General features: G+C 38.4%; 1 protein-coding gene across 8 annotated transcripts in view; it reads right to left on the reverse strand.

Moving 5' to 3' along the window:
- The window catches only part of LRP1B (LDL receptor related protein 1B), a 1,329,376-nt gene that overhangs the window by 474,987 nt on the left and 835,652 nt on the right, over window positions 1-18,737 (reverse strand). For all 8 annotated transcript variants that reach the window (XM_078847919.1, XM_078847920.1, XM_078847917.1 and 5 more), the window contains 2 exons: window positions 9,021-9,185; window positions 8,116-8,360 (listed from right to left, as the gene is read on the reverse strand). In XM_078847919.1, the coding sequence (XP_078704045.1) occupies window positions 8,116-8,360; window positions 9,021-9,185 (410 nt within the window). The remainder of the gene's footprint in view (window positions 1-8,115; window positions 8,361-9,020; window positions 9,186-18,737) is intronic.

Raw genomic sequence — 18,737 nt, forward strand, 5'->3', positions numbered from 1 at the left:
TGGAGCTATAAGAATAACATTTTCTTTACACTGGCAGCTGTGTGGTTTTTGTATGAGTAGAACTACTAATTCCAAAACCTGCCTTTCAGAGATACTGGCAGTTAGAAAGGCCAGCCAGGGGCTTGTATAAATCTGTCATGCTGGTCAACCCTGACAATATTCAGATGGAGAATTGCATATGCCTACCAAAGGAACACTATTAGAGCTTGTACCCATGTTTCTTTGTTGTTTGGTTGTAGAACTCCAATTAACCATTCTAGAGAAACTCTAGTGTAGTTGAGATCATCAGAACTTTGTGATTATTATAAGAATTATATTTATATTACGGTAGCATCTACAAGCCTACTGTGCTGAGTATTGTACAAACAAAGAGGTAGTCCCTGCTTCTAAAATCTTTTTGTTTCCCCTCACACCAGAATTTAAAATTTGACAAGATCAATGACTGAAATTTCCTGCTTGACTTCTGTCTAGATAAGAAAAAGCATCAGAGAATCCTCCTGAACTATGCTTCTCTTCTGAGAAGTTGGGTTGGTTTGCCTGGGTTGTTAACGGTGTTTCTGCTCCAGATGAAAGAGTCCCTGCTTCAAGAGATCTGACATTTTCAGGGGTGCAATGTGAGTTTCTTGGCTATTGTGCAAGCCCAAAGTGCCTTACAGGGACGGTGTAAGGGTTACTGGCAAAAGATACGTAACTATGCCTATTAGCGCTTGTTACATGAAACTGATTTTTAAAAAGACATTAGGTATCTGTATTATTTTCCTCTCATAGTATCAGTAAAGAACCAAATTAAAGTGGTTTGGAGGCCTTAAACAATGCATTTTCATACTTTAATATATGTTAAAATTTCTATTAAATTTAACCTTGACTCTAAATCTCCTAGGTTTTCAATGCTTTTTGAGGGGAAGGGGGAGTAGATAATTACACCATCCCTGTCATTGTTTGGTCTTAAGCTATCAATGCATATTCTCAAGTTTTATATTTATTTAAATCAGGGATGATTACAACAAATACATCAACCTTAAAGTACATTGATTGTTTACAGTGCCTAAATATGTGTGTATTTGTCTATCTTTAAGAGCCCACATTTTTAATGTTGGTTTAAATCTTTATTTGAATACATCATACACCACAATAGCTTGAGAAATAACTAGGTATTTCCACACAAAGTGCACATTTAAGTAGCAATGGCCACTTACAAAGGACTTTTGTATGCAACATACCAACATCTCAATAGTAAATTTTGCTTGTGTTATAACATTTCCATGAAATATTGTTTCCATCTTTCCTACTCTAGTAAGTCACTGGTCTACACTAAAATGTGTAAGTTTTCATTAACCTTTAGTCCTTTTTTTAAAAAAAATTCTCCCATAAGATTTCTGGTTCTTATAAATAGATTCATTCAGGCTAGAAGAGATTCTCAGTCCAGAAAACTACATAATGGAGTAATGATTTCATGATTGCTAAACTTCTTAACATGTGAGTGTCAAACATAACTTTCATTATATTTCTTGCCGATGTTAGTGAGTGTGGATATTATTATAGATAAAGCCATGATTCTGCAAACACTTATCTAAAGGCTTAATTTTAAGCATGTGAGTAGTCCTATTGAAGTTAAAGTTAAGCACATGTGTAACTTGCAGGATTGGGGACTAAGTGTCTGTGACACTGTCTCCCTCTAGTAACTGGCTGAGAGAGGTTAAGAATTTGATACCATATTAACCTACAGCTAACTTGAGTTACTTCTTTAACTCAGATGCCACTGGTTTATGTTTTAGTGCTGTGGGTCCTGAGTTCTATACTCATTGACTACTGGACATGGATTCATTACAAAAATGCCAAAATTTGGATAATCTGGGGCTATGTCATGTTCTTGAAAATTATATTTATGAGCTGATTTTTCCTCCTTGATTGTTTGAACATTTTACATTTTTGTTTATACTTTTTCTCTGAAAATATCTGATAAATATAATCACATTAATAATGAAATAATTTTAAAATGAGTCTATTTAATCTCCATTATATATATATAATTCAAAGTCATACGGTTCCTAATTTTAAAATAATTAGAAGCGGAGAGCCATTTATACATTTGCATAGTTTTAAAGGCCGACCACAATGAGAAACAGTTTCAAACCTGCTCCCTATTTAGTTTAAACGAATATAAACAAGTACTTCTTCACACAATGCATAGCCAACCAGTGGAACTCATTGCCAGGGGATATTGTAAAGGCCAAAAGTACAGTTGGGTTCAAAAAAGAATCAGATAAGTTCATGGAGGATAGGTCCATCAGTGGCTATTAGCCAAGACGGTCAGGATGCAACCTCATGCTCCGTGTGTCCCTAAACTGAAGACTGCAAGAAGCTGGAACTGTAAGACAGGAGATGGATCACTCAGTAACTCTCCTATTCACTCAATTCCTTCTGAAGCACTGACCACTGTTGGAAGACAGGATACTGGGCTAGATGGAACATTGGTCTGACCTAGCACAGCCATTTTTATGCCATATTCTAAACTATACTAATAATACAGGTTTATGTTTCTGACTTGTGCTCTTCCCAGTTACTTATGCGAGTTTTTCAAATGATGAAATACAGTCCTTCACCACCCACCTCTTCCTTTCACTTTATCGTGTAATAAAGTGCATGGAATTTCAACATCAGTCACTCTCATGGCAACGGTTTGATGTAACAATTAGAGAATTATTTCACTGAAGAATCAAGCAGGAACAGCAGAACTGTGATGAAGACAACTCTAATTCAAATATGTATCTTATAAAACAGAAAAGGGAACAATGAAAGTTACTGACAAAATAGATTACTTTTATATAAATGATATTGTTTTCATGGTTGCTCAAGTACGAAAGTGCCTTTTAAAAGTATGATTTTAAAGTATAACCTTGAATTGGGAAAAAATGGAAAACTCAGCATGTTTTCAGTTTTCCAAGGATTCAGAGCTTTAAGAGTTTAGACAGTAGACTTGACAGTACTGGCCCCATTTTTCAGGGGACACTCCCCACAAAAAAAAAAAACCAGAATGTTACATAAAAAGTAATATTTGGGGGTGTCAAGGTTCCTCCCCCACTCTGAACTCTAGGGTACAGATGTGGGGACCTGCATGAAAAACCTCCTAAGCTTATCTTTACCAGCTTAGGTCAAAACTTCCCCAAGGTACAAAATATTCCACCCTTCGTCTTTGGATTGGCCGCTACCACCACCAAACTAATACTGGTTACTGGGGAAGAGCTGTTTGGACGCGTCCTTCCCCCCAAAATACTTCCCAAAACCTTGCACCCCACTTCCTGGACAAGGTTTGGTAAAAAGCCTCACCAATTTGCCTAGGTGACTACAGACCCAGACCCTTGGATCTTAAGAACAATGAACAATCCTCCCAACACTTGCACCCCCCCTTTCCTGGGAAATGTTGGATAAAAAGCCTCACCAATTTGCATAGGTGACCACAGACCCCAACCCTTGGATCTGAGAACAATGAAAAAGCATTCGGTTTTCTTACAAGAAGACTTTTAATAGAAATAGAAGTAAATAGAAATAAAGAAATCCCCCCTGTAAAATCAGGATGGTAGATATCTTACAGGGTAATTAGATTTAAAACATAGAGAACCCCTCTAGGCAAAACCTTAAGTTACAAAAAAGATACACAGACAGAAATAGTTATTCTATTCAGCACAGTTCTTTTCTCAGCCATTTAAAGAAATCATAATCTAACACATACCTAGCTAGATTACTTACTAAAAGTTCTAAGACTCCATTCCTGGTCTATCCCCGGCAAAGACCAGCATATAGACAGACACACAGACCCTTTGTTTCTCTCCCTCCTCCCAGCTTTTGAAAGTATCTTGTCTCCTCATTGGTCATTTTGGTCAGGTGCCAGCGAGGTTACCTTTAGCTTCTTAACCCTTTACAGGTGAGAGGAGCTTTCCCCTGGCCAGGAGGGATTTCAAAGGGGTTTACCCTTCCCTTTATATTTATGACAGGGGGAAAAATCAATCTGAATATATCTTAGCAAAACTAAGTTCGAAAGTATTCAGACTTTGTTGTCTAAAGTTAGATACCTGGTCCCAATCTAGCTATTTTAACATCAATGGAATCCTTTCTATTTATTTACTTCTATTTATGGCAAGCCACATAGCAAACCTGTTCCCAGTCCATACCAGAATAAACTTTCTAATTTAATGTCTTCTCTTCTCCAGTATTCCAAAAAGACAATATAGATAAAGATATAACAAGACTGAAGCCAAACATTCTGTTGTCTTTGTGGTGGCAAAGGTTCTTGACACTGAAGTTTTCAGCTTTTAGAAAGTGATACAATAAACTAAAAATATTGCAAGACATCTTGAAAAGCAATGGCATAATACATAGATTAATAGAGTTGAAGACCAGAAGGGATCATTAGATCATGAAGTCTGACCTCCTCTATTTCACAGGACATTACATTTTGCCCAGTTATTTATGTACTGAGACCAATAACTTGTGTCTGACTGAAGTATAACTTGTGTTTGGCTAATGCGTGTCTTCCAGAAAGGCATCCAGTCTTGACATGAAGACATAGAGCGCTAGAGAATCTACTACTTCCCCTGGTTGTTTGTATGAATGGTTAATAACCTTCACTGTTAAAAATGTGTGCCTAATTTCTAATTTGTCTGGCTTCAGCTTCCAAGAACTGGTTCTTGTTATGCCTTTCTCCCTGAGATGAGAGAGTCTGTTAGTAACCAATATTTTCTCCGTAGGAAGGTACTTACCTATCAATCATTGCTCAATCTTTCTTTCATAAACTAAACAGATTAAGCACTCTCTTTAAATCTGTCACCGTAAGACATTTTTTCCAATGCTCAAATAATTTTAAATAGCTTTTTTTACATCCTCTCCAATTTTTCAACATCCTTTAAAAATGTGCACACCAGGACTAAGTCCAGCATTTCAGTATCAATCCAGAGTACAGAGATAAAATCATCTTCCTACTCTTTCCCACTACCCTGTTTATAGATCCAAGGATCACATTTGCTCCTTTTTTGGCATAGCATCAGGGCCTATGTTCAATTACTTGTCCACCATTACCCCTGTTTTTCCAGAGTTGCTGTTTTCTAGTACACAGTGCTCCATCCTGCATTTCAAGTTCCTAGATGTATTCACTGAACAAAAGCAAAACTCAAACCTTTGAAAACCAGGAAATATAGAATTAAGGTGCACACCAACGCAACCTTAACTCTGTCCCTCTGGAGATATTAACAACCACAGAGAATTATCTGCATGCAGTCCAGTTGCATTCATTGTGTTAGATGTACTATTGAATGGGTCGGGCACTAGCTGAAACTGTTTGGCAGAACTGTGACTGTGATATAAGGTGATATGAGGGGTCCCAGCTCCTAGGGAAGGAGATAGACTCTCTCTGCCCTCACCACATATGTGACCAAAGTAAAGAGGTGGATGTGCACCTTGAGATACCCAATATACCTCATATTACATTGTAGGTAATATCCTAGTGATGTCCATGGTCATCTTCTCATGGGGATTGTCAGCAGTGAGGTGGGACATGAGTGGCCTGCGGGTTTAATGATGAGTAAGTAAAAATACAATGTTACATGGCAAACTCTGCTTTAGGATGAAGGTGTGGTAAAATTTAGGGTGTGAGGTTGTTTCCATAGAAAAAAATGTGATTATGAATTAAAGACGCTCATGATGCAGATACACAAAGAAAACAATTTAAGGTTCCACAGGCAACCTTAATTCTGGCATTTCCTAAACTTGTGAGTACTTGACTTAGAAACTGTAATGTTCTTTTAATGCAGCTTTTTGTGTGTACGTAATATAGACCACTAACGTTTCAGGCATAGTGCCGTATAACCTAATGTGGTGCAGTCACTTTGTACTGCATTAGCACCGTACATTGACCCTCAAACCAACATAATTAGCCCAGGGGATCTCTCACGTGCAAGAGTGATTCACTAGTAGCATACAGCCCGCACAGGTACTCTTAGGGTCCTCCTTTTCTCTGATGCTGGCATAAACGAAAAGAGGACAAAGCCAAAGGAAAAGGACGTGGCCAAGATCTCCCTACTCCATTCTGATCCCCCTGTGTTTTTGGCCCATTTGGTTTTCAGCAGAAGTAATTAACATGATACTCAATAAGGGGAAATAAAAAGGTGAGGAGAATATTTGTGGAAGAAACTTCCAGCACCACTTAAAAATATTTTAAAGTACCAGTACTATTTAGAAGATACATAACTGATGGACTAAAATAGTGCAAAATTAACAGTTTTGAACCTAAAGAAGTTCAGAAGCTTGGTTTCAGTTCAAATAAGCCAAAATAATTTCAGATGTTCAACTAAAACACATTTTAGGTCTTTTGACAGCTCAGGGTTTCAAACTTCTGTTTTTCTTTTGAAAATAAGATCCTTCCAACTACTGCTGCAACAATTGCCTTAAACTGATTGACTCCCTTTCTTCCCCACTGAATACAATGACTACACTCAACTTTCAGACTTATGTCCCCTCAGCCCTGCACAGTATCTAGTCACTATTTTTCCTCCACCTAATATATTAAATTTTTCTTGCATCTTTTTGTATCAACAGTTGTGATGCCGAAATCTATGGCATTCAATGTATTCTGGATCAGCTCTGACTTCAAGGAACACATTGAGTATATACAATAAGAAAATAGTTAGCATAGGTGTGAATGCAAAACCTGATGAAATGTTGCAATAGTTTTTTTAACAGCATATGGGCAAAAGCAGACGGACTTGTTGAAGAGAGGAAGGAATAATTTGTTTTATTTATATATTCTCTGTTACCTAATTCTTAGAAAAAATATAACAACAACTGGAGTGGTAGGAAAGAGTTTCAAATAAAGGGTAGTCAGGGATCAAGATGAACTTGTAAAAAAATGCCCTCAACAGAGGACGCCACACTTCAAGTTCTTCAATTATTCTTGGGTCCTGTATAGATTTTAGCAATTACAAGCAACTTTCTTAGGACCATCTTTTCTATATTGCATATAGCAAGAATACAAGTTAGAAAATTTAGAACTGAAAAAAATGGAACTCTGTCAGGCATATCATATTATCCCATATTGTTCAGGCAAACATTAGCTTTCTAAATGTTGTTCATTCTATTAAAAAAAAATCCTTATAGTTTCTCACAAGCAGGTTAAGACAGCTATAAGATGAATTTTAAACATTTATTCCTATAATTTAAATATACTTTTCTAGATAATAATAATGCATATATTTTCATAATGGCAGATTGTGAACCCATTATGTGTATTGGTGAGCACTTACTCCCACTAATATCAGTGGTTCTATTTACAGGAGCAAGTGCCCACCACTGTGAATAAGAAGTTCAAGGTCTGGTGGTAATTTCTTCCAGAACTACAAACAATTATACTGATGATTCGCTTTTACTGAATTAATGCAAACTGAATTACATTCATTGTAATTCTGTCCTCAGTGTAAGTAGGTGTAATACTTCACCGAGACAGATAAACAGGGCAGATAGTTCAATGATTATTATGTATCTGGTGATCCTGATAATGTATTTATTTAAAATGGATCATTGTCAAAACTTAAAACAACCGATATTTAATTTAACCAATGACAAGGCCTGTCCACAAGCTGACTTTTATGAAAGTACATGTAGGTTTTTGTACTAGCAGACAACACTTCAATTGTTTTTAGAAAACCAAAATGGAAAGTATTAGACATACATTGTGAGCTAAATTTCATATTGACAAAGCAAAAGAAAATTCAAACCAGAAAGTGATACTCAAATTAAGGAATTTTCATTTAATTCTTCCCTTCCACCAAACAAAAAAGTGACATTTGAACATTGTGACCTCCACCAAGTTTTTTCTTGTTATCCATTCCACAACTCAATTCAGATGTTTCTTGGGACATCAAAAAAGAAGAAAAAACAGTACATACCCCCAAAATTGGATTATACAGACGTAAACATATATAAAAAGAAAAGGAGGACTTGTGGCACCTTAGAGACTAACCAAGTCCTCCTTTTCTTTTTGCGAATACAGACTAACACGGCTGTTACTCTGAAACCTGTAAACATATATGTGATCAGACAAATAATACATATTTATGTTTAGGTTACCTTGTGGTTGTCGACTGGGATGGTATATTTGAAGGTCAAAAGGCTGTGCACTGGTTTTCTGTATCACACTAACATTTTGCCCAGTCCATTTATTGGCTTTTGACAATGTATTGGTCCTCCAGTCAGTCCAATACACTTCGCTTCCATACAAAGAGACAGCAAAGGGGTGAGAAAGATATTCATGACCTCGTATGATCTCTATCATGTCAGTTCCATCATATAATGCAGAATAAATTGCATCAGACCTACAAGATAAACCCAAATAAAAAAATAATTTATAAAAATTAGGACATCTGTAGGGATAACTTGATAGTACTGTAGGCCTGTAAATGCTTCAGTGAATATTCTCAGAATTTATTCATGACCTTGTCACTACAGACAGCAAAGCCAGAAGTTTACTGACAAAGCACATAAGAACAATCATCACCTTAGAGTGCCTCTAGCACAATTTATCTAGAATTTCTTGATTAAAATATATATGGGTCACTCTTCTGCTTGTATTCTCTCAAATTTAAAAGTTAGACTTTTATCCATTCAGTTGAAATAAAAACAAAATAATTTCCATTCACCTGAATTAAAAGGAAAAATCTTTACCAACAACTGGGCCTTTGACATGTACATAGCTCTCAAGTGCTAATGACACTATTTGCATGAGAAAGGTAAGTAGGATTTGGGTCATTACACACATTTGAAAAAGTTCAATATTTGTTTATAGAAACATAAAATGTATATTAAGGATCTCAACTCTGATTGACTTCGATGAATCGAAACATAAAACAGAAAATACATAATGTGTTTAATTAAATGGGGAGAAAGTAGCATATTTGCTTCCAATCCAGATTAGCCATTACATAAAACATCAAATAGTAGTAAACTGATAATAAATATTTTATTTTTGTTTTTACCTAGCATCTGTCCATACTATTCTTTTCTCAAAGTGATCAACAGTAAGACCATTCGGCCAGGCTCCGGTATCCATGTCTTTATAGATGATTTTTCTTCCCGCCCCACTCATGGAAGCAGACTCAATGCGAGGAAAATTAGCATCCCAGTCTGTCCAAAACAGAATTCTGTAGGGTTATGGGGGAGGAGAGGGAAAGTTATAATTTCAGTGTCCAAATGAAACACAATGAAGTATGCACCAAAAAAATTTACAGACTACTTAAAGAAAGGGCAAGAAAGTCTCCAATATTTTAATATTTCAGAAGAAACTAAGACACATAAGAAGTCTTGCGAATTATAACTCATGCAGAGGTAGGCTAGAATGGCAATAGTCCTTCTTTATCAAAAAGTTTTGCTATTTTCAAAACAGCTATGAAATCAAAAGCACAAGCAATTCAATTCCACATTTCATAGGATCATAGAAGTGTAGAGCTGGAAGGACCTTGCGAAGTCATCAAGTCCACCCCCTGCACCAAGGCAGTACCAAATAAACCCAGACCATCTCTGACACGTGTTTGTCCAACTTGTTTTTAAAAGCTTCCAATGATAGGGATTCCACAACCTCCCCTGGAAGTCTATTCCAGAGCTTAAATATCCTTATAACTGATATTTTTTTTCCCTAATATCTAAACTAAATCTCCCTTGAGGAATACTAAGCCGATTACGTTTTGTCCTACCTTCAGTGGACATGGAGAATCACCATCCTCTTTATAAGAGCCCTTAACACATTAGAAGACTATCAGGTCACCCCTCAGTCTTCTTTTCTCAAGACTAAATACACCCAGTTTTTTCATTCTTTCTGCCTAGGTCAGGTTTTTGTTGCCCTGGACCCCCTCCTGCACCCCAACATTCTGCCTGAGCCTGGAGCCTCCTCCTGCACACCAGCTCCCTCCCAGAGCTTGCACACCCTCACCTCCTCCTGTACCCCAACCCCCTGACCCAGGCTCAGCCTGGAGCCCCCTCCCACCCCCTTCCAAACCCTCCGTTCTCTGAGTTTGTTAAAGTCTGCTTTCTTGAAGTCCTCTACCCTTATTCCACTGCTCTCACTACTTCCTTTCCTTAGACTCATGAAATCAATCATTTCATGATCACTGTCACCCAAATTGCCTTTCACCTTCAGATTTACTACCAAATCCTTCATGTGGGTCAGAATCAAGTCTAAAATGACTGTGTCCCTGGATACTTCTTCCAGTTTCTGGAACAAAAATTTATCTCTGATACAGACCAAGAACTTATTGAAGATTTTGTGTTTTGCAGTATTACTTTTCCAACAGATATCTGGGTAGTTAAAGTCCCCCATTACCACCAGGGCCTGTTTGGATATTTCTGTTATGTGTTTTAGAAGTGCCTCATCCACGTCCTCTTCCTGATGCGTTGGTGTACAGTAGACCCTCATTCTGACACCACCCCTGTTTGTTAACCCTTTTATCTTTACCCAGAGACTCTCAGCTGGTCTGCCTCCCACCTCCTACTGGATCTCAGAACATGCAACCCCTGCTACCTTTTTTCCCTCCCTGTCCTTCTGAACAAGTTATATCCCTCTATGTCAATATTCCAGTCATGAAACTTTTCTCACTAACTCCCTGTGATGCTGTGATAAATAAAGGGGGCATAGATCCCTCTGATGGACACCCAGCCAGCCAGTTAGCTGTAAAATACCTCTTAGTAGCTGTCTTTTACTTGCTTTACCTGTAAAGGGTTAAAATGTCCCCCAGGTAAAGAAAAAAAGTGGGCACCTGACCAAAAGAGCCAGTGGGAAAGCTAGATTTTTTTTAAAATGGGGAAAGAAACCTTCCCTTTGTTTGTTGGTCTCTCTGGGCTGCAGAGACATGGAGCAACAACGCTATGTAAGGCCTGAAAATTCATCTTCCATACCTAGAAGAAATTATTTGGATAGGGAATGTTTAGTTAGACAGAATCAGGTTTATTTTTTTTTTATTTTGGCTTGTGAATCTCCTCTGTGCTAACCGCAGATGCTTTTGTTTCATGTAATCTTTAAGCTAAACCCCCAAGAAAGCTATTTTGTGTGCTTAATTTTTGGAATTGCTCTTTTAAAATCTAGCAAAAGCCTAAGTTCCAAATGTATTTTCTTTCTTTTTGTTGTTAATACAATTTACCTTTTTAAAGAACAGGATTGGTTTTTTCGTGTCCTAAGAGGTTTGTGCATATGCTGTTTGATTAGCTGGGGGCAACAGCTAATTTCCTTTGTTTTCTTTCTCAGCTCTTCCCAGGAGGGGTGTGTGAAAGGGCTTGAGGGTACCCCACAGGGAGTAATTCCCAAGTGCTCCTTCCTGGGTCCAAGGTGGGGTTGTTGTTTTTTTTTGCATTTGGGTGGTGGCAGCGTTTACCAAGCCAAGGTCACAGAAAAGCTGTAACCTTGGGAGTGCAATACAAGCCTGAGGTGGCAAGTATTAATTTTGAGAATCCATGCAAGCCCCCACTTTCTGCACTTGGAGTGACAGAGTGGGGATTTAGCCTTGACAGATGCCAATTAAATCATAATTCAGCTTATGTACTAATACAGTTAGTTCTTCCTGTTTATTCCCCCAACTCCCTGCATTTGTGTACAGTCATTTAAGATGTGGAACAGATTCCTCCACTGATTTCCTTCTTGTTGCTCCATTGACCCAAAAGTAATTTCCCCCCCCAAAATCTTACCTTCTGTTAAGGTCACCTCGCTTTATGCTAACATTTGGGCTTTTGCCACCTGGCATTAACAGTTCCCTTTCTCTACAGTGTATTAGTGTTAGTAACAAGTCATGTTGTCCCCTTATAATTAAAAACTCAGCAAAAACTGTGGCTTCATCAGAGACCTAATCAGTTTTGAGGAGAAAGAGTGGCCTTTGAAAGAATTAAAATCTGGGGGGATAGAGGGGACAGGGGAGAAACACAGTATTGAGAGAGAGATATAAAATCATGGACTGAACAGAGACACCGGAGTTATGGCCCATTACACAATCTGTAACCCACTATGCCTCTTTTTTTGTCCAAACATGATACAGTTCTGTGGTAACCTGGAATCCTATTTTCGACGTCTCCGACTCAAGGAATATTTCCAATACACCTCTGAACAACATACTAACTCACAGAGACCTTCCTACCAAGACTACAAAAAGAAGGATTCTGGGTGGACTCCTCCTGAGGGTTGAAACAACAGACTGGACTTCTACATAGAGTGCTTCCACCGACGTGCACGGGCTGAAATTGTGGAAAAGCAGCATCACTTGCCCCATAACCTCAGCCGTGCAGAACACAATGCCATCCACAGCCTTAGAAACAACTCTGATATCATAATCAAAAAGGCTGACAAAGGAGGTGCTGTCTTCATCATGAATAGGTCGGAATATGAACAAGAGGCTGCTAGGCAGCTCTCCAACACTACTTTCTACAAGCCATTACCCTCTGATCCCACTGGGGGTTACAAAAAGAAACTAGACCATTTGCTCAAGAAACTCCCTGAAAAAGCACAAGAACAAATCCACACAGACACACCCCTGGAACCGCGACCTGGGGTATTCTATCTGCTACCCAAGATCCATAAACCTGGAAATCCTGGACGCCCCATCATCTCAGGCATTGGCACCCTGACAGCAGGATTGTCTGGCTATGTAGACTCCCTCCTCAAACACTATGCTACCAGCACTCCCAGCTATCTTCGGGACACCACTGACTTCCTGAGGAAACTACAATCCATCGGTGATCTTCCTCAAAACACCATCCAAGCCACTATGGATGTAGAAGCCCTCTACACCAACATTCCACACAAAGATGGACTACAGGCCATCAGGAACAGTAATGTCACAGCAAACCTGGTGGCTGAACTTCGTGACTTTGTCCTCACTCATAACTATTTCACATTTGGGGACAATGTATACCTTCAAATCAGCGGCACTGCTATGGGTACTCGCATGACCCCACAGTATGCCAATATTTTTATGGCTGACTTAGAAGAACGCTTCCTCAGCTCTCGTCCCCTAATGCCCCTACTCTACTTGCGCTACATTGATGACATCATCATCTGGACCCATGGAAAAGAAGCCCTTGAGGAATTCCACCAGGATTTCAACAATTTCCATCCCACCATCAACCTCAGCCTAGACCAGTCCACACAAGAGATCCACTTCCTGGACACTACGGTGCTAATAAGTGATGGTCACATAAACACCACCCTGTACTGGAAACCTACTGACCACTTTACTTACCTACATGCCTCCAGCTTTCATCCAGACCACACCACACGATCCATTGTCTACAACCAAGCTCTACAATACAACCGCATTTGCTCCAACCCCTCAGACAGAGACAAACACCTACAAGATCTCTATCAAGCATTCTTACAACTACAATACCCACCTGCTGAAGTGAAGAAACAGATTGAGAGAGCCAGAACAGTACCCAGAAGTCACCTACTACAGGACAGACGCAACAAAGAAAGTAACAGAACGCCACTAGCCGTCACCTTCAGCCCCCAACTAAAACCTCTCCAACACATCATCAAGGATCTACAACCTATCCTGAAGGATGACCCATCACTCTCACAGATCTTGGGAGACAGGCCAGTCCTTGCTTACAGACAGCCCCCCAACCTGAAGCAGGTATTCACCAGCAACCACACACCACACAACAAAAACACTAACCCAGAAACCTATCCTTGCAACTAAGCCTGTTGCCAACTGTGTTCACATATCTACTCAGGGGACACCATCATAGAGCCTTATCATATCAGCCACGCTACCAGAGGCTCGTTCACTGTGTATCTACCAATGTGATATATGCCATCATGTGCCAGCAATGCCCCTCTGCCATGTACATTGGCCAAACTGGACAGTCTCTACGTAAAAGAATAAATGGACACAAATCAGATGTCAAGAATTATAACATTCAAAAACCAGTCGGAGAACACTTCAATCTCTCTGGTCACTCGATTACAGACCTAAAAGTGGCAATTCTTCAACAAAAAAACTTTGAAAACAGACTCCCAACGAGAGACTGCCGAATTGGAATTAATTTGCAAACTGTACAACATTACATTAGGCTTCAATAAAGACTGGAGTGGATGTGTCATTACACAAAGTAAAACTATTTCCCCATGTTTATTTTCCCCCCTACAGTTCCTCACAAGTTCTTGTCAACTGCTGGAAATGGCCCACCTTGATTAGCACTACAAAAGGTTCTCCCCACTGCCGCTGATCTCCTTCTGGTAATAGCTCACTTTACCTGATCACTCTTATTACAGTCTGTATGATAACACCCATTGTTTCATGTTCTCTGTGTATATAAAATCTCCCCACTGTACTTGGTATTTGGTATTTTCCACTGCATGCATCCGATGAAGTGAGCTGTAGCTCTTGAAAGCTTATGCTCAAATAAATTTGTTAGTCTCTAAGGTGCCACAAGTACTCGTTTTCTCTTTTTGTCCTGTGACTGCAGATGTGTTAATGGGCCACTCAGCCTTGAATGGTCCCTTACAATATGTGCTAACTTCTTATGCTAAATAATCTGTTCCATCTTGCATTTTGTTGTGAGGCTCAGAGTACCTTTCCCACAGCTGAAGAAGAGCTTTGTATGGTTCAAAAGTTTGTTTCTCTCACCAACAGAAGTTGATCCAATAAAAGGTATTACCTCACCCACTTTGTCTCTCTAATATCCTGGGACTGACACAGCTACAACTACACTGTGTTCCCCTAAATACAGCTGTTTATCCCGTGAAGTTAGTTACAGCAGCCTCAGGGCAGCTTTGGCCCCCAGTGTCTGTTATGTCACCCAGGAATTGCTCTAGCCTCTCTTTGTCCAGTATGTATCCTATTCTGGGAGAACTGAGAAGGAATGGTGTAGAGCTGGCTACATCAGCTCTGCAGGAGCAAGGAATTTCATTCACTCATTCCAAATTAGGGGAGTTTTAAGCAGTCTCATTGGAGGTCAGGATCTCACCCTTAGATTGAAAAACCATTCAGATGATAAAGTTCTCCAGGGCAGATACCGCTCATATATGTAAAGTGCTTTACAGACACTTGATTTTATACATAAATAATTATAAAGGAAGTAGTAGTAGAGAGGACTGAACAGGAGAAAGTTTAGGCTATAGTCAGTGGAGCCTGAGAGGCCACCCAGGCCATGGCCTGACCACATTTTGGCCAGGCCAAATATGAGTGCTGCTACAACCCTGTGCACGAGGTTGCAATGCTTAGCCAGGCCAAATTTGAGTGAGTGGTATTGCGAGCTGGTTGGGGTTGCAGCACCACTGAAGTTTGTGCCAGGCCATATCACCACTCACTCAAATTTGGAAGGTTTCAGAGTAGCAGCCGTGTGAGTCTGTATCTGCAAAAAAGAAAAGGAGTACTTGTGGCACCTTAGGGCCTTTTGTGTTGCAGTAAATAAAGATTTGTTGTACGCTGACTCCCTACGCCACTCAAAATCTTATAATCTTTAAAGCAATTACTCTGTGTTATAAATATGTCTTCCGAGGAATTCATTACACTTTTCCCCTTAATATTTTATAGCAAGACGACATTCACTTCATGTGAAACACCCACTTTGAGCTCAGACAGGTCAATCATCAACAAACTGAGAAGCCACTGTATAGGCATAGAAATGATATACCAAAACTGCTTGTAAGAAGCCATTACCGCATATTGAGTCAAGGGTATCTACATTCATTAGACTCTAGTGGATCTATAATCAAGTAAATGAGCTACAGACCATTAAAGTATAGATATTATTATTCTAAAAAAGCCACTATTATCTATTCTGTGTGCATAATCAGATGCAAATTACTTCCACTGTCTCAAAAATAAGGTAATTGATTTATAGCCTAAAAATATCCAAATAGATTCTAAAATGAAAGAACATATTTTAATAATATTTCGTACCAATGTGTATCACCAGCAACTTTATATATATCTAATATGCACAATTGTATACATGATGATTTCACATGGCATAAAGGTTTTATTACCATGAGTTTGGGATGGGTATATTACCAATGAACAGCAAAGCGACAAGTGAGCTGTGTAGGTCATTTCAAACGAGAGCCAATACACTCTTTATGGTGCACCACTCCATCGAGTACTCTTCATAAACCATATGTTTAACAGAAAACCTATTCCAGAAATGTTATGTCTGTATTTTTTGGATGCTGGAGTTATGAGCAATTATTGGCTCTCTATGATGTTACTGACTGTGTAGGAGCTGAGCATATCTGTAGCCCATTTGTAGCAAGAGGGGTTTGAAACTGTGGCGTTTTATCCATGTTTCCATATGTAGTTATGTTAATTTTTTTTACTGTGCACATTTCTCCCCTTTTTGGTTTGCCTGGGCTCCCATGTCTAAATGCTTCCTTCTGGATATTCCTTTCTTCTCTTCCTATATGAAGAGTGAAACCATAATAGAATATCTGTGGCTGTACCAGACTGAAGAAATATTTTGGGGTTCCCTGGATTCTGTACTTAGGAGAAGTCCAATTGTGCAGTCCAATGGGTGATTTTTAAGATAACCTGCTTAAATCACTCACTGTAAACACTGATTGGCTATAAGAGGGGTATGCCTTTTCACAGGTATTAAAAGCTTCTGCTGTCAACTACAGCCTTCTTGCTCCTGACCTGAAAGATATTTTGGATGTAATTTAAAGGAGCCTAGGGATGCTTTAAATTAAACAGGCTAGAAATGGGCCTGTAACATTTTTTAAAAGTTCAGAATAATTCCACATGCCAATTCCCCCAAGCTGCGTCCATTTAAAAAAGAATATGCACTCCCTCAGAGAACTCATACACCTGCTTCTCTGATTGGCTTTGGTAAGAGCTATTTCTCTGATCTAGAGCCAGTTCAGAGTGCTTCTTTACACTGCTTTCTCAGTAAGTCTATTTAGTCACTTTAATACGAGCAATCTGAACACATACACTGCTGTGTAAAGCTATTCAAGAAAATGCCTTACAATTATTATGCATTTCCCAGAGATCATTAAATGTTTTAAATATGTATTTTCTAAACTAATGCACTTATTCAAAGTTGGATTTGGAACAAGCTGTGTTATTTGATACGTGATCATGCTTAAGTAAAATTAACCAATTCCAGTTTTTTGGGGGAGTACATTTCACCAGAGGTAAAAATTAAAGATTTCAGCCATCTTTTACAAGTTTACCATCTCAACAAAATCTAATACAAGATTTAAATATATATAAGTGGATAAAAACACGAATATTTTGATGTACAGTGTCAGTGGAGTTGAAGTTGAAGTCTTCCACATTGTGTGTACTTATTAAGGATTGAATCAAATCTAGACATTATGATCTAGTTTTTAGGCCTGCACAATTGCTTGCATACATCTGTGAATGCACAATTGAAACTTGCATAAATACTCAATGTGCACAACTAACTACCTGTCAGAAAGCTCATATACTTGGGACTCAAACATGTGAGGCAAGGACACAGCAACTCTGTTTTGTCTGTTTTCCCTCCCACGCTGCTCCCTTGACGCCTTTATGCCCCTGTTAGCCAGTTTCACTCTTGATTTGTATGTACATATGGTAAGTTAAGTGTAAAGCCCACATGTGCACTCTTTTTTGAAAAACATCTCTTATTTTTTTTTGAAACAGCTTTCTAATATCTTTTTCAAAATGTTTAAAGTTAAAGTTAGAAATTAACCATAAAATAGATAAGGAGGGAGGACTCAAAATCAAATTATCAGAAGACCTAAGATTGCTTTTCTTCTGGTTGGATTCTCATTTTAAGGAATGTAAAGCTGTTTTCTGTATAACCAATTTTTTCGGATGATGCTTACTTGGCTATATTTGCAGCTCACCATATATGCGGATAGTTACAGTCTTCCTTGAGCATATTCTGTGACTGAAAACATCTAGAGATTTGGTTCAATAATTTTTATAAGGATTGTCACAGTCGTATGCTTACAAAGAAAAATTAGAACTAAGTATTTAGCAGCAATACAAACAAATCTTTGATTTGAATCACATAAAATTTTGTTATTCAAAAGTTCTTTAGAATACATGTGGCAGGTAATGCTTTGTGTGTTCAAAGGTTTTATTTTTTTCCGTTACTACCAGAAGGAAAGGTGTACACAGTTGCTTTTCTAGAAAATGTTATTGTCTACAAATTCTTTCTAACTTACCTTATCTTTTACACCCATTTTTGAATTTATCATCAATGGGAAAAGGCTGTTATGTATAAAGACAGTGGCTTTGTCTTTGTGGCCAGTTGGCCTTTAGACATTACATCTTGGCTTCCAAAAATATTTTAATAAATCAAACTTTGTCCAGTATTGATTTAACAGTGTTCTGTCTCTTGATCATTATTTTTCATTTATCTCAATAAAATGGTCTAACTCAAATAATTTTCAAAATCTTTTATGTAGTAAACAAACATATTTCCAGACATGAGTCTTGTGTCATTCAACAGCTGGCTGAAAATTGACTTACAGATTCCAGGAATGGAACTTCATTTTCTTTTCACTTTCACCAGTTTTACACTGAGTTAACTTCACTTATGCCAACTAAATTATTCCCTGTTTGCAGCTACATTCAAGGACAATCAGGACGAGAGACTCCACTTAGCTAACTTTTTAGTCGATGTATTTATGAATTTCATTTAAACTTTAAATAGAGCAACCAACAACAATTTTGAGAAATATAAAGACATTTGTTTAATTTTACCCTTACTTGACTTGGCTG

The sequence above is a fragment of the Lepidochelys kempii genome, chromosome 11 (genome assembly GCF_965140285.1).
Source record: "Lepidochelys kempii isolate rLepKem1 chromosome 11, rLepKem1.hap1, whole genome shotgun sequence".
NCBI lineage: Eukaryota > Metazoa > Chordata > Testudines > Cheloniidae > Lepidochelys > Lepidochelys kempii.